Source organism: Dromiciops gliroides, chromosome 2, assembly GCF_019393635.1.
Source record: "Dromiciops gliroides isolate mDroGli1 chromosome 2, mDroGli1.pri, whole genome shotgun sequence".
Taxonomy (NCBI): Eukaryota; Metazoa; Chordata; class Mammalia; order Microbiotheria; family Microbiotheriidae; genus Dromiciops; species Dromiciops gliroides.
Window position 1 is genome coordinate 290,736,212 of NC_057862.1, and position 16,409 is coordinate 290,752,620.

Consider the following 16,409-nt stretch of genomic DNA (forward strand, 5'->3'; position numbering starts at 1 on the left):
CAGAGTCATAGCAAGCCATTGTCTAATCTCCTATGGGTGGATTTTTCCAACATGGTACTTGTTTGGGTAAAAAAGAACTTAAATTACGTAGTTATCAGCTTTTTGCTTTTGGAGATGGCATGAATTGCCCACAAGTAATGAGTTACACTTTAGTTTTTGCCAGTGTAATAACAGACACTGTACTAATAACTTCTGAGAGTACAGAGCTTTGTAATGAATAAGGCCCGTCACGGTTTATGGAATACTTGACCAGAAGAAGTACTGCTGGAGAAACACTGGCCTGGAACACAGGACATGTATTCTAGCCCCGCTTCTGCCAGTAACACACTAGGCTGCCTTGGCCAAATGCCTCTTCCTGTCTCTGGGCTTGCTTCCCACGTGTCAAATGAAGGGGTTGAAAACAGAATAACAGATCGTGTCATGAGGACATGTAACATAAGGGGTCAGGAGTACAGTCAGCAGGTTCTTTCATTGGACATTCTATGACTCGGCGGGGGGGGGGGGCGGTCTGTGGTCCTTTCCAGCTCTGATTCTCAGCTCAAGCAATAGGACTCTAAGGTCCCTTCTAACTTGGACATGCTGGTTCCCCCCCCCCCAACTCTTTCACTTTGGATTTTCACTCCAAAGTAGGGAGGGAAGACTGTCATCTTCACTTTAGTCTGATACCTGCATTTGCTTGTTGTCATGAAAGTGAAATGAATATTTATAAAAATCACCAAAAAACCCAAACAGGAAATACAGAATTTTTATTTAATTTTTTAAAAACCCAGATAACAAATCATTTCTATCAAATGGAAATGTGTGGGTAAAGCCGAAACGGAAAATAACATTTATAACCACAAACAAATATTTAAAAATTCAAGTACTGTTACAACCAAAGTTAAGGCCTAAAATCTGAAGATGGTTATTTACGATGCTACAGAAAATTGAGTGGAAGATTTTTTTAAAAAGATAAAATTTTTTTTGTGAACATATAGACATTAGAGTCCATTCAAAATGACCTTGAAATTATTTGCTTCTGTTTATCTGTGATATCAGGTAACATTAAAATGATTACTTAGCTCAAATATTTATAATTCAGGAAAAGATCAAAGCCAGAGTACTTCCTCGCTTCCTATCAAATCCATCAGCACATTTATACCTCTAGCAATAAACAGAGTTGACACTAAAGAATCAACGTCTGGCATTAAGACATAACCATTATTTTAAAAAAGATGATCTGATCGATTGATTTCAAGTAATCATTATTTATGTATTCAGGATTGCTAAAAGCATCCTGCCAACAAACCCTCTACAAAATGAAAAAGATATTGGGAGATGTATGTTGGAATATAGATCCTTTACAGAAGAGAAACCTGAGGTCTAGAAAGAAGTGACTTTGCCAAGGTCACAGAGAGATGAAGAGTCAGAGCCAGAATTAGAATGTCCCTAACTCTCAGTCTGGTGACAAAGGCATGCAAATTCTGCAGAGGTTAGGCCAATTTTTTTTTTTTTTTTTGGTGAGGCAATGGGGATTAAGTGACTTGCCCAGGGTCACACAGCTAGTAAGTGTCAAGTGTCTGAGGCTGGATTTGAACTCAGGTCCTCCTGAATTCAGGGCCAGTGCTCTATCCATTGCGCCACCTAGCTGCCCCCAGTTAGGCCAAATTTTAAAGGTGAAAGAACAGATCTGCAAGGAGTTCTCTGCTCAATAAAGCTCCAGAACACCTGGACAAGATAGTCAAGGAGTATGATATTTTTTAAAACTAGCACCCTTGGTCTCAGACACTTGACACTAACTGTGTGACCCTGGGCAAGTCACTTAACCCTCACTGCCCTGCAAAACAAACTAGCACCCTTTAACTCCAAGCTTCAAAAGGCCCTGATGTTAAGCTTCAACCTATCATGAAACTGGAAACGTTTTTTTTCTTTTGTGAATTCAAGTCAGATGTCTTGAATTTTTCAACTTATGTTCTGTAACTCAGTTTTTTCTTGAGAGAAACACAATGTTTATGTGAAAACTTTCAATGAGCCAGTTCCAGAATACTGGAACTCTTCATCCCTACTTTCCAGGGGTTCATGCTGAAAGACCAATAAGCCCTATTCGGTAGCACTGCTTGTCAAGTACTTGTCAGTGCTGGTCTGTGATTTAAGCCAAGAGGATAAAATAGATTCTTTTACTAGGTCAACATGCATGTTGCTGTCACAGCAGCATGGAGATCACAGGCTATTAAGCAAATTTAATGGATTAAAGTGCCTTGTTGAGGCATGCAGGTGACCCTGGCTTTTCAAATGCTATGCTCATGGAACATAAGCCCTTGGCAGGTCTTAATAGGCTGGAACGATTTCACCAACAGGTAACAGATCTGTTTTTCTGCTGTTTTGAAAAGGCTCATCAAACAGCAGTTGGATTAAATGGCTATCTGGTAATGAATTTTTTAGCCATACCAACTCTCCAATACCAAACTAAGGCATAAAAGGACTGTGAACTTCATTTCTAGAAGACATACCCACCTACCAAATCACATTTTTCCTTGATTTTTTTTTTGGGGGGGGGCAATGAGGGTTATTTGCCCAGGGTCACACAGCTAGTAAGTTTCAAGTGTCTGAGGTGGGATTTGAACTCAGGTCCTCCTGAATCCAGGGCCAGTGCTTTAACCACTGCACCACCTAGCTACCACTATCCTTGAAATATTTAATGTAGCGTGGATTAAGATAACATAAAACACACAATGGGAAGCAGCAAGACATGAGAGAAAATAGAAAAGTACTGGTTTGTGAATCTGGACACTTGGGTCTTATTCTAGCTCTGCTGCCAACATATGGCTTGACCTTGAGCAAGTCCTCTTCTTTGGACTTCAGCTTCCTTATTTATGAAATAGGAAGTTGGACTAGATCTCTCAGGGTCCTTCCAGCTCTGACACGCTAATGACTATAAATTGAATCAAAGCTTTTGAAGAAAAATGTGATTTCTCAAATACATTTGGAAAATAACCATTTTTATTTTCTCTCCCTAAAGATAAATACTTAACTACTTGTAATTTAAAAAAAGAAAGAAAGAAAAGCAAGTAAAACAAACAAAAAAACTCCCTCCCCGAAACCGTTTCCTGGTCTTAGCAGAGAATAAAAATGCAAAGTCCTAAAAGCTCTCAAGATTTGAATCATCTGATCATCTGTCTTTTCATATTTCCACATCTAAATACACTCCCTTTCCACTACCCTTCTTATACACTCTATTCCTTTACACCTGCTAATCACCTGCTCCCTACATTAATGTAAAGTGGAATTTAACAACTACTAATTCTACAGTGAGAAGAAATCTGTGCGTCTCTAAAGCAAGGACTATATGTCCACCTCTCATTTAACATTTACCCCCAAAATATCTTTCCTTCCTTAAAATCCACTTGTTGTAGGGGCAGCTAGGTGGCGCAGTGGATAGAGCACCGGCCCTGGATTCAGGAGGACCTGAGTTCAAATCCAGCCTAAGACACTTAACACTAACTGTGTGACCCCGGGCAAGTCACTTAACCCCAATTGCCTCTGCAAAAAAAAAAAAAAAAAAGAAAAGAAATAAAAAATTTTTTTAAAATTCACTTGTTATTTTCTAGGCCATAGAAGAAAAGAGGCCAGAGGAATATAATCATGCTGAGATATCAGTTACTAAAAAATCTGGGAAGTTCAATTCCTCTGCTATCTCTATACTGGCTGACATATGGGAGGGTCTTAAAAAGTCCTGAAGATACATAGCAAGTGCAATGAAATGTTGACAAGAATAGTTGGAGAAAAGTTAACATCCTCAGCAACGTATTTACAATTTTGAGTGATTTACAGGATGAGAACACTGATGACTGTAGTCTTTACTAGGGGGTTTAACCCAAAGTGTCATTTTAAAGCAATGTGACTATTTTAACTGGCAGATCAGAATTTACATGTCTGGGTGTGTTATATACTTTTCAAAGTAGTCATCCTTAGACAGAGGCACACTCATGGCTACCATTTTCCCCTTGTTTAAAATACAGGAGCTCAGAGTTGAAAGGGATCTTTAAGGCAAATTCTAGAAACTTCTTTTGGGACACTTAGGGCCAGTTTAACCAGCCACAGAAGAAAACCACTTATTATTTTAGAATCACAGCTTGTTCAGAATCCCAAACTGTCTGAACCAGCAATATCACCCACTTCATTTGCTAGATGTAGGTCTCAAAGTTTTGAAAATTCCAATTACTCTTCAAGGATGAAGATGTGCTACAAGTGAAAATGTTCAAGAGACTAAGAGGTAACCTCTAGAGAGGAGTTACAAAAATATTCTGAACAACAGTAACAGTTTCATTTGGAAGTATACATTCTTGTACATGTGTTAAAAAAACCCAAACAAAAACAACACACAACAAAAAACTCCGCAACTTTTTAATTACAGTATTATAGAAGTCACACTTCAAATCTTTGTTTCAAAGGATATTCATTTCAAAATAAGTATTAAGCATTTCTCTAAAGCTTTGGCAACCAAAATAATATCTCATCAGCATGTGGACTTATAGATTGTGTATAGTTAATGTTATGATGGCTTAATTACCTCACACTGTAAGTGATTACCTGACAAGAGGAACCCTAATTACTTTAAAAGTATGTTTTGGGCAAATCTGGCACAATGAACTATAGAGCCTGGGTCTCATCTCAAAACATGCTGACCCCAAACTGCCAACTCAGGAATTAAAATGACCTATGGTCACTTATCTCCATCAGAAAAAGGCATGTGGAGCTAAAGCAAGCTGAGACCTGTGAGTTCTCTGGGCCACACCTCTGCTGCGAAATAACTCTTCCACAATCTGTTCCAGTTCATGTAAATTACATTAATTGCTCAGGTTGTGGGGAGGGAATGCAAAAGTGGCCCTCAATGGAAAAATTTCTGAAAGCCTTTTTGTTACTCTTTAAAAAAATGTTTTTTAACCATTCACATAAGTTGAGTTTGTCAGTCACTTTCATGTGATATAATGAAGTTTGAGGTAAACAGGATATCCCAGTCAGACCAGTGCCTGAACCTGATGGCCAGCACTGGAGCTGGTGCAGGCTGACGTAGGTGTGCTTCTAATTATTCTTCACCTGTTTGAATCCGAGTTTCCTACAAATCCTCTCGAGGGCCACTCTTCCCATGAGCAAGGTGATAGTAAAATTACGTTTGTACCAGTCTCTAGATGTCACCAAAAGAAAAAGAACAAGGAACATTACATATTACATATAATAGCAACTTATGATTGATATTCTAAGCATTAGAGAAAAGACAACACAAAAACCAAGGCTACTATCCTCCTTTGGTAATAATTTTCCCCTTTCCCTAAACTGCCCAAAACAGTGAGTATTTATTACAATTAAATAGTAGGAAGGAAAAGAAGATATTTATCATCAGCGGGGCCCTTTTTATAATCTAACATTCAAAAACAATATTTTAGAAAAAAATAATTACAGGAAATCACAGACTCTCACAGCTGGAAGCAGCTGTACTAGAATCCCTAAAAGAATATCCAGCTTCCCCATGAACACCACCAGTAATGGGAGCTGACTACCTGCAGAGACAGCATTTCTTACTGGGAGGCAGAGACCCGTCAGCTTTTTGTGTTTCTTGAAGAGAATGATCATATGGAGCCCGCAGTACAATAAACCCTAAGGCTTTTGTCCAATGAACTATTGTCTGTCTGGCCCTGGATTCTCCAGCCTCTACTTACTCGGTTGATTTTTAAAAATCTCAATGCAGGATTTTAAATTTATCTTTATTAAATTTCATTTCATTAGACCTAGTCTGTCATTCTCTTGAGAGTTTTGTCAGCTTTCCAACTGAAGCAGGGCTAAGCCCTTGTCCACCCATCCTTGCTTATTCTGGTGATGTAAGCTCCATTCCTGACTTGGGTTTGTGGCCTATGGAGAAAATGCAAAAATTCGATGGGTTTTCTATACACTTTAAAAAGCTTTCTCTGGGGAAAAAAGACTCTGGAGATGAATGACAAGGGGTAAGTTGAATAGGCCATGAAGTGCTTGGACAAGCTCTGTGGGGGTGGGGCACCACTGTATGCACTGACAATGCCTGATTCTGGCACCCTATTTACAGAAGCAGCACATTTCATGCTCAAAGGAGAAAAGATAGGCTCCACCTCCTTTTCCCCACTTATGGCCAGAAAAGTGGTTAGATTCATTTGTCACTGATGCTGACCTGAGAAAAATTATGGAAATCCACTATTTTCATTTACTGATTCTTAATTTTATGAGTTTTTCTTTCATTTTTTTTTAGTTCCCCAAAAGGCAATCTTGCCTAAATACAAATACTACTGATGCAGTTCATGCACAGTCTTACTTAACTTAAAATAACCCTCAAGAATATGCTGAAACTTGCATTTATCATTAATATAGTCAGTTCCCAATTTGACTGGTAATGCTCAGATACAATCCATAACTCAAGGCAAGGGTCCCATATTCCGAAAGCTAAGCCTCTCGGAGCCAGAAGGCTAATAAGTATGCAGGTCGTGCCATTATTTTCAGCCAAATGAGCTGATGAGTGAACACAGGACTTCTGTTTTGGAACAGGCTCAGAGTACTTTATCAGCACTTGGGACAGAAGGAGGAAATAACAAACAAGGGCTCAGACATGAAGCAAGGAGATGGCAAGCAGATGATGTGAAACAGCACATTACATAAAGCCTTTTCACAGTCACTCTGAAAACTATACAACCACCCATCACACATGAGAACAAGATTTCAATTTCTATCACTTTAGGGGAGGGCCTGGGAACCTAACCACAACCTGTAACATCATTTCTATGAGAAAATGTGCTCTGAATTCTAAACCACTGATGTGTAAACTTTTGGAACATGTTGTAGGGAAAAGTGAATGGGCTTAAGAAACTGGAAACGTGAGCTCTGCCATTCACTCCCTAATGTGACCCTGGGCAAGTAGCTTCCTCTCCCTAGACTTCAATTTTTTCCTCTATAAAATGAAAGGATCAGAGAACATGGGCTCTAAGGCTCCACACATTGTGTCCCATGGTCCCTGTCAGTTCTAACATGGTAGGATTCTGAAAATTTGTGAATTTATTTATGGATGACCATACAAAGGAAAAGTAATGCCTTAATGAAAAATCAGTATGAGAAGACCCTAAGTATTTTGTCTAGCTCTATATAGAATAAGTCAATCATACATGACACTCATTGACTGACTTCTATATCACTTTTCATCAGAAGTTCTTACAAATGTAAAATGTGAAATTATACAGTTGTGGCTAAGACTTTATTGCCAATGACACTTCTCATTTCTTGTATATAAGTTTTAAGTAGACAATGCTGGGGCAGCTAGGTGGTGCAGTGGATAGAACACCAGCCCTGGATTCAGGAGGACCTGAGTTCAAATCTGGCCTCAGACACTTGACACTTACTAGCTGTGTGACCCTGGGCAAGTCACTTAACCCTCATTGCCCTGCAAAAAAACCAAAAAAAACCAAACAAACCCTCATTGCCCCACCAAAAAAAAAAGTAGACAATGCTATACATTATTAACAAACTATAAGGACTAAGCACACATGGATGAGGATTAGTATGGTAATAAAAAGACAAAGTTATTTAGTGAAATTCATATACATTATCATGTTGCATTAAAACATCATTAGGCATAATTACATGTAGTTCATATAAATGGCTATGATTAATGAAGTTTGACTTGAACTCACAAAAAGAATTCCACCACTGACTTGTAAGGGTTAACAGCAAAGCTTCACACTCCTATGTACTATGTGAACTAATAGACACCTGTTACATCTCCATCAGGAAAAGCTACGTGGAGCAAAAGCAAGCTGTGACCTGTGAGTTCTTTCAGTTTCTGCAGACACAAGACCACTTTCCTTATTTTGCTAGAGAATAGGAAGAAAGAGGAGGAAAGTACTAGGCCCTAAAAAGGGAAGAAATGTTACTCAATGGGTAAAAAGATAAAGAAGAAAAGGCTCTGGGCTTCACCCACTTCACAACTTTGCATAAGGTTGGCCCTGTTTACTTTCAACTCTACATTCCATAGCACCTTTGCCAGACAGATTTTAGGTCACGGAGGCTCATACACACGTCACCTATGCAGAACATTGCTGTGTGTTCAATTTAGAAGATGAAAACAGAAATTAAGTACAACAGATACTTGTTTGACTACAAATTTAGTTCAAAATACTAAATCAGCATTTAGAAACACATTTTAGGAATTTGGTGTGGTAGAAAATGTTATTTCCACTTGAAATCAGAAGCGCCAGGCCAAATCCTGGCTTTGATACTTTGGCCAAGTCCCTTCACCTATAGGAGCCTCAGTTTCCTTATCTATACAATTAAAAGGTTGGGCTGGACTATCCCAAAGATGCTTTCTTATCTGATACTTCTCAGATCTTTAATCTTTTTGTTAAACCATGAAGAAGGCTAAATTAAGAATGTTTAAACTGATTGTTTCATTTAAAAATTCTGAGAATTAGGTTGGCAGTATGCCTCTTTTATAAAAGTGAGATTATTAAGTTTAAACAGACTACTACTATAAACGAATATGGAATTATAAACCAGTTGGATTTAGTATTCCTTAGTTGTGTTAGAATAAAAAGAATGGGGGGCAGCTAGGTGGCGCAGTAGATAAAGCACTGGCCCTGGATTCAGGAGAACCTGAGTTCAAATCCAGTCTCAGACACTTGACAGTTACTAGCTGTGTGACCCTGGGCAAGTCACTTAACCCTCATTGCTCCACCCAAAAAAAAAAAAAAAAGAATAGAAAGAATGTACCTACCTGTTATAGCACATATGCTTCTGAAAATTTTTACTTAAGAATTCCTTGTAAAAATCAGCCATTTCTTCTGCATTCAGTGTTATGTTTTTACCTGAAAATTAATTTAGAACAAAAAACAATGGTAAAGATTTAGGGGAGAAAAAGATTTTGCTATTGTAACTGTGGTGTAGAGTTCAGTTTTGCTTCAAGTCATTTATTGAATTGTAAGGAAAATGTATAACTTCTAATTTGTATCTCTATAAAATAAACTTTTTTTACTTTTAAAAGAATATGAATGATGAAGAACTGTGAGTGACAACTATTCTCAACAATACAATGATCTAAAATAATCCCAAAGGACTACTGATGAAGCATTCTATCCACCTCCAAAGAAAGAACTGATATTGATGGAACATAGACTGGAGCATGCTTTTTCTCACTTTATTTCATTTTTTTTCTTTAATTCAAGTTTTCTTGTAAAAAATGACTGATATGGTAACTTTTTACATAATCATACATGCATAACCCATAGCTGATTGCTTACCACCTCAGGAAGGAGGGGAGGGAGGGAAGGAGGGATAAAAATTGGAACTCAAAACTATAAGTAAAAATGTTTATTATTTTAAAAAATATATGAAATAAGAAATGTAATACTGGATAGAACTTCAGGGAGCCAATTTGGCAGAGTAAGTAATAAATTGCTATAACTCTCCCATATTTACCTCCAAACAACAATAAAATAGAATCTCAAAACAAATCCTGGAACAGCAAAAAGACAGGGCGAAACAATCTTTGAGCCCAAAAGACTCGGAATATTGGCAGGAAAGGTCTTTCTCACTCTGGTAAAATGGGGGTGCAGTCCAGAACAGAAAACATCCCAGGCAAACCAGCAGCAAGCCCCACCTCAGCAAACCATTGGGAGATCCTGAGACCCAGTGTGGTGAAGCAGGCAAATACCAAAACCATGATCCCCTACGTGCCTCAGCACAGCCAGAAGAAATGGTAGACTCCAGCTCTAAGAAACTCCACATGCTTCAGTGTAGCCCTAGGCAAACAAGGCAATCTCCATCAGCCAGACCTCCAGTGCTTCAGTATAGGCCCAAGAAACACAGAAAGATCCCACCAGCCTCAGCACATACCAGACATCAGCACTAGGATGCTTAGACCCCTACAGCCTCCAGCAGCAGCAGCCACCCCCCAACCCAAGCCCTCAGTGCAGCACCAGACACAAGAGTCCCTTGGAAGCCTCAAGAAAACATCAGCACAGCACCAGGTAAACAGCCAGGGCTTGCAGCCCCTGGCACAAGAAGCCTGAAACAGTGTCCCTTCCACCCCGGGAGCAAAGCTCAAATTTAAAAGAATGAACAAAGGCCAAAAAAAAAGAGCCAAAAAAGAAAGAAAGAAAGAAAGAATCTGACCATAGAAAGTTATTATGGTGACAGGGAAGATCAAAACACAAGCTCAGAAGAGGAAAACAATGTCAAAACACCTATGGGCAATGTTCCCCTCCCAAAAAAATGAGAAATGGTCTCAAGTCCAGAAAGAACTTATGGAAGAGCTCAAAAAGGAGCTTAATAATCAAATAAGAGAGGAAGAAGAAATACTGGTAAAACAAATGAGGGATGCAAGAGAATTATGAAAAAAAGGTCAACAGCTTGGAAAAAGAAAACAACTGCTTAAAAAGTAGAATGGGCCAAATGGAAAATGAGATTTAAAATCCACTGAAGAAAACAACTCCCTAAAAAGAAAAATTGGCCAAATGAAAAAGGAAGTACAAAAATTAACTATGGGGGCAGCTAGGTGGCGCAGTGGATAAAGCACCAGCCCTGGATTCAGGAGGACCTGAGTTCAAATCCGGCCTCAGACACTTGGCACTTACTAGCTGTGTGACCCTGGGCAAGTCACTTAAGCCCCATTGCCCTGCAAAAAAACAAACAAACAAAAAAAATTAACTATGGAAAACAACTCCTCAAAAGTTAGAATTGTTTAAGTGGAAGCTAATGACTCTATGAAACATCAAAAATCAATCAAGGGGGCAGCTAGGTGGCGCAGTGGATAGAGCACTGGCCTTGGAGTCAGGAGTACATGAGTTCAAATCTGGCCTCAGACACTTAACACTTACTAGCTGTGTGACCCTAGGCAAGTCACTTAACCCCAACTACCTCACACACACAAAAAAAAATCAATCAAGGGGCAGCTAGGTGGCAGAGTGGATAAAGTACTGGCCCTGGATTCAGGAGGACCTGAATTCAAATACAGCCTCAGATACTTGACACTTACTAGCTGTGTGACCCTGGGCAAGTCACTTAACCCTAATTGCCCCACCAAAAAAATTAAAGAAATTTTAAAATGACTAGATCTTTAAAAAAAAAATCAAACAAGCAAATTCAAAAGAATGAAAAAAAAATAGAAGAAAATGTAAAATGTGTCACTGAAAAAACTAGGGATCTGGAAAACAGATCCAGAAGAGACGATGTCACAATCATTGGATAACCTGAAAGCCAGAATCAAAAGGAGGACCTGGACAACATCTTTCAAGAAATTATCAAGGAAAACTGCCCTGGTATCCTGGAACCAGAGGACAAAATAGGCATTGAAAGAATCCACCGATCACCTCAGGAAAGAGATTCTAAATTTAAAATTCCAAGGAACATTGTAGCCAAATTTCAGATCTATCAGGTCAAGGAAAAAATACTGCAAGTGGCCAGAAAGAAAAAAATCAAATATCAGTGAGCCACAATCAGGATAACACAGAATTTAGCAGCTGCAACATTAAAGGATCAGAGGTCATGGAACATGATATTCTGGAAGGCAAAGAAGATAGGACTACAACCAAAAATCACCTACATTATATATTTCAAGGAAAAAAAATATGGTTATTGAATGAAATAGAAAGATTTCAAGCTTTCATAAGGAGAAAAAAAAAATCTGATCTTCAATATCAAGACCCAAGAAAAGCCAAAAAAAGGGAAAAGAGAAAAGAAAACATAAGGGATTTAATGGAGCTGAACTGTTTATATCCCTACATGGGAAGAGGATACTTGTAATTTTTTTTTTAATTAATAAAGTATTTTATTTTTTTCCCATTATATGTAAAGATAGTTCTCAACTTTTGTTTATACAAACTTTCCAATTTCACATTTTTCTCCCTCCCTTCCCCCTCCCCTAGACAGCAGGTAATCTGATATAGGTGTTATATATACACACATAATAACATTAATCCTATTTCTGCATTAGTCATGTTATAAGAGAAAAATCAGAGCAATGATGAAAAACCTCAAAATAGAAAAAACAACAGCACCAAAACCAAAAGAAATAGTATGGTTCATTCAGCATCTATACTCCACAGTTCTTTTTTTTTTTTTTCTTCCTGGATTTGGAGATCCTCTTCTATCATGAGTTCTCTGGAACTCTTCTGTACCATTGCATTGGTGAGAAGAATATAGTCCATCACAGTAGATCAACACTCAATGTGGATGATACTGTGTACAATGTTCTTCTGGTTCTGCTCATCTCACTCATCATCAGCCCACGCAAGACCCTCCAGGTTTCTCTAAACTCCTCCTGCTCATCGTTTCTTACAGCACAATAGTATTCCATTGTATTCATATACCACAACTTGTCCAGCCATTCCCGATTGATGGGCATCCCCTCAACTTGCAATTCCTTGCCACCACGTAAAGAGCAGCTATAAATATTTTTGTACATGTGGGTCCCTTTTCCCTTTCCATGATTTCTTTGGGAAAAAGACCCAAAAGTGGTATTGCTGGGTCAAAGGGTATGCACAGCTTTATTGCCCTTTGGGCATAATTCCAAATTGCTCTCCAGAATGGTTGGATTAGTTCACAGCTCCACCAACAATGCATTAGTGTTCCAATTTTCCCACAGCTTCGCCAACATTTATTATTTCCCTTTTTTGTCATTTTAGCCAATCTGATAGGTGTCAGGTGGTACCTCAAGAGTTGTTTTAATTTGCATCTCTCTAATCATTAGAGATTTAGAGCATTTTTTCATATGGGAATAGATAGCTTTGGTTTCTTCATCAGAAAACTGCCTGTTCATATCCTTTGACCATTTTTCAATTGGGGAATGACTTGGATTCTTATAAATTTGATTTAGTTCCCTATATATTTTAGAGATGAGGCCTTTATCAGAAGTACTGGCCACAAAAATTGTTTCCCAGCTTTCTGCCTCCCTTCTAATTTTGGATGCATTGCTTCTGTTTGTACAAAAATTTTAGATACTTGTAATTTTTTAAAATCATACCACTAATAGTACAACTAGAAGGAATATACATAGATGGTATGGGTATAAGGTGAATTTGAAGGAATGACAAAAAAAATAATTAAGGGATGAGAAAAAGGAGTATACTGGGTACAAAAGGAAGAGAGAGGTAGAATGGGGTAAATTATTTCACATTACAGTGGAGGGAAAAATAGGAGGGTGGGCGATGGGCACTGCTTGAACCTTACCCTCACCAGTATTGGTTCAAATAGGGAATAATACATGCACAATCAGTTGAATATAGAAACCTATCTTACCCAACAGGAAAGTAGAAGGGAAAAGGTTAAATAAAAGGCAGGGAAGGGGGAACTGACAGAAGAGAGAGCTGACCAGGGGAGGAGGTAGACATGATGGCACATGTATAACCTATATCAAATTACCTACCATTTTTGGAAAGAGGCGGGGAAGAAAAATTTGGAACTCAAAAAACCTTGTAAAAATAAATGCTAGCTGTGTGACCTTGGGCAAGTCACTTAACCCCAATTGCCTCACAAAAAAAACCAAAAACAAAAAAACAAAGGGGCGGCTAGGTGGCGCAGTGGATAGAGCACCGGCCCTGGAGTCTGGAGTCCCTGAGTTCAAATCCGGCCTCAGACACTTAACACTTACTAGCTGTGTGACCTTGGGCAAGTCAACTTAAACCCAATTGCCTCACAAAAAAACCCCCAAAAAACCAAAATGCTAAAACGATCCAAGACAATTCCAAAGAACTCATGATGGAAAATGTTCTCCACATCCAGAGAAGAGAACTGTGGATTCTGAATGCACATCTACTTTTTGGTTGTTGTTTTTTCTTTTTTTGAGGTTTTTTCCCTTGTGTTCTGTCTTCTTTCAGAACATGACTAATTCAGAAATATATTTAATGTAATTGTACATATATAACCCTTAATAGATTGTTTTCTATCTTGGGGAGGGAGAAAAGAGGGGAGGGAGGGAGAAAAATATGGAACTAAAAATCTTATGAAAACAAATGTTGAAAACTATCTTTGCATGTAACTGAAAAATAATAAAATAAAAAGAAGTATAAGAATAAAACAAAACAAACAAAACAACAAAAAGCTTAAATAAATAAATAAATGCTAAATAATTGTACATGCTTACCGCCTCAGGAAGGTGGGAGAGGAAACTCAAAATTTTAAGTAAAAATATTATTAAAAAAATTAACGGGGGGGGGCAGCTAGATGGCGCAGTGGATAAAGCACCGGCCCTGGATTCAGGAGGACCTGAGTTCAAATCCAGCCTCAGACACTTGACACTTACTAGCTGTGTGACCCTGGGCAAGTCAATTACCCCCTTTGCCCCCCCCCCCAAAAAAAATTAGCACTAAAAATGTGCTTGACATGTAATTAGGGGGAAAATACTATTTTTTAAAAAATGCAATACCGGGGGCGGCTAGGTGGCACAGTGGATAAAGCACCGGCCCTGGATTCAGGAGGACCTGAGTTCAAATCCGGCCTCAGACACTTGACACTTACTAGCTGTGTGACCCTGGGCAAGTCACTTAACCCCCATTGCCCTGCAAAAAAAAAAGAAAGGAAAAAAAAAATGTAATACCATTAGGAAAAAATAGAGTCACTAGAAAAGGCTCTTCCCTTTCAGGCATCCTAGTCTGAAATTTAATCCTGTGTACACATAAGATTGTGTACACATCATATGTGTAGTTTTTAAAAAGTTTTTATTTTACTAGAAATAACTGGTAGTTTTAGGCCATTTCTTAGGGGAAAGGTTAGTGTATCACATCAAAATGACTTCCTAGTTGCCAATCCTATCACACATCTCTAAAGTGGAAGGGGGTGCAGCTAGGTGGCACAGTGGATAAAGCACCAGCCCTGGATTCAGGAGGACCTGAGTTCAAATCCAGCCTCAGACACTTGACACTTACCAGCTAGTAAGTATGATCCTGGGCAAATCACTTAACCTCAATTTCCTCACCAAAAAAATAAAATAAAATAAAATAAAGTGGAAGGGACCTGGAAGTATTTTTATCTCTAATTCATAATAAGTCCTTCCATTAGGATAGCATTAAGATACACTGAGGCTAGGAGAGTAGTTTTAGGAAATTTACACTATAACTTTAGAGCTGGAATTGGCAAACTATGGCTCTCAGATAAAATTCCTTCAGCCAGCAAAAATAGGTGAGGTAAGAAGGGTTTTTACATTTTAAAATAAAATCTGATTGTATTTGGCAAAATGAGGCAGGTCTGGATTGTAGTGTCCCATCCCTTGTCTAGAGCCAAACAAAAGGTGCTAAAGATAATAATTAAAGTAACCATATACTTTTCTATCTTTGATATCTCTCTATTCACATCTAGTTCAGTGCTCTGAAAAGGTAAGGTGCTGTATTGGTTTGCTGCAAGGGGGCAGGGGATGAGGGGTGGAGTATATGGGGAAATGACAGTACTGTAGGAACAATAAGCATAATAACCTTGGAAAAAAATTAGACTGGAAAGGCAGGTTGGAATTACAACCTGGAAGGTCCTATATAAGAGACAATTTGTATTTATCTTAGAGAAAATAGGGAGATATGGAAGAAAAGGGATGCTTAATTTGGTAAGATTTCTAGACAAGGGGCAGCTGGGTGGTGCAGTGGATAAAAGCACAGGCCCTGGATTCAGGAGGACCTGCATTCAAATCCAGCCTCAGACACTTGACACTTACTAGCTGTGTGACCCTGGGCAAATCACTTAACCCCAGTTGCCTCACAAAAAAACAAAAGGGGAAAAAAAAAGATTTCTAGCCAAGATGACTGTTGAAATGGCCATACCTACTCCAACAAAAACCTAAAAATTGCACCAGGTCAAATAATGATCAAGAAATCCAATGAGAAATTACAGTGCTTCCTATTCTAGAACTTCACAAAAAGTCAGCCAGTAGCCCATAAGCAACAGAAAAGAGGCCAGTGGCAAAGTTAGCACCAGCTCCAGCACAGGCAAACCAGCCAAAGAAGAGATTGCCCAGAGACACTTAAAGAAAGCAAGGCTCTGTGTGCTGAGATAGCAAGAGGAGAGGATTCTCCAGAGAAAGCCCCATGGAGGGTGGAAACCCACATTGTGGTCCCTGGCTGCCAGTGCAGCCATGGCAGCATTCAGACCAAGCCAGCCCAAGGGCAAGGGATAAGTCCCAAGTACTCTGTCCTACCAAATGGCCTGAAAGATCCAGAGCTCTGAACAACAAAGATCAGAGGGGACCTGGCCCCTGGAGATGGAGCTTGAGACCAAAATCCAGGTGATCCAGGGGGACCCCGAGCAGTCCCCTGTGTTGTTTTTTTTGGTTTGTTTTGGGGTTTTTTTGATGAGGCAATTGGGGTTAAGTGACTTGCTCAGGGTCACACAGCTAGTAAGTGTCAAGTGTCTGAGGCTGGATTTGAACTCAGGTCCTCCTG

At 38.9% G+C, this 16,409-nt stretch overlaps 1 protein-coding gene across 1 annotated transcript in view; it reads right to left on the bottom strand.

Annotated features, from left to right (window-relative positions):
- Positions 1-729: 729 nt before the first annotated feature.
- The window catches only part of LOC122738746 (translation initiation factor IF-2), a 37,279-nt gene continuing 21,599 nt past the window's right edge, over positions 730-16,409 (bottom strand). Inside the window, exons 6-7 of the mRNA XM_043980676.1 lie at positions 8,765-8,855; positions 730-5,164 (exon numbers count right to left, since the gene is read on the bottom strand). Of these exons, the coding sequence (XP_043836611.1) occupies positions 5,062-5,164; positions 8,765-8,855 (194 nt within the window). The 3' untranslated portion in view covers positions 730-5,061. The remainder of the gene's footprint in view (positions 5,165-8,764; positions 8,856-16,409) is intronic.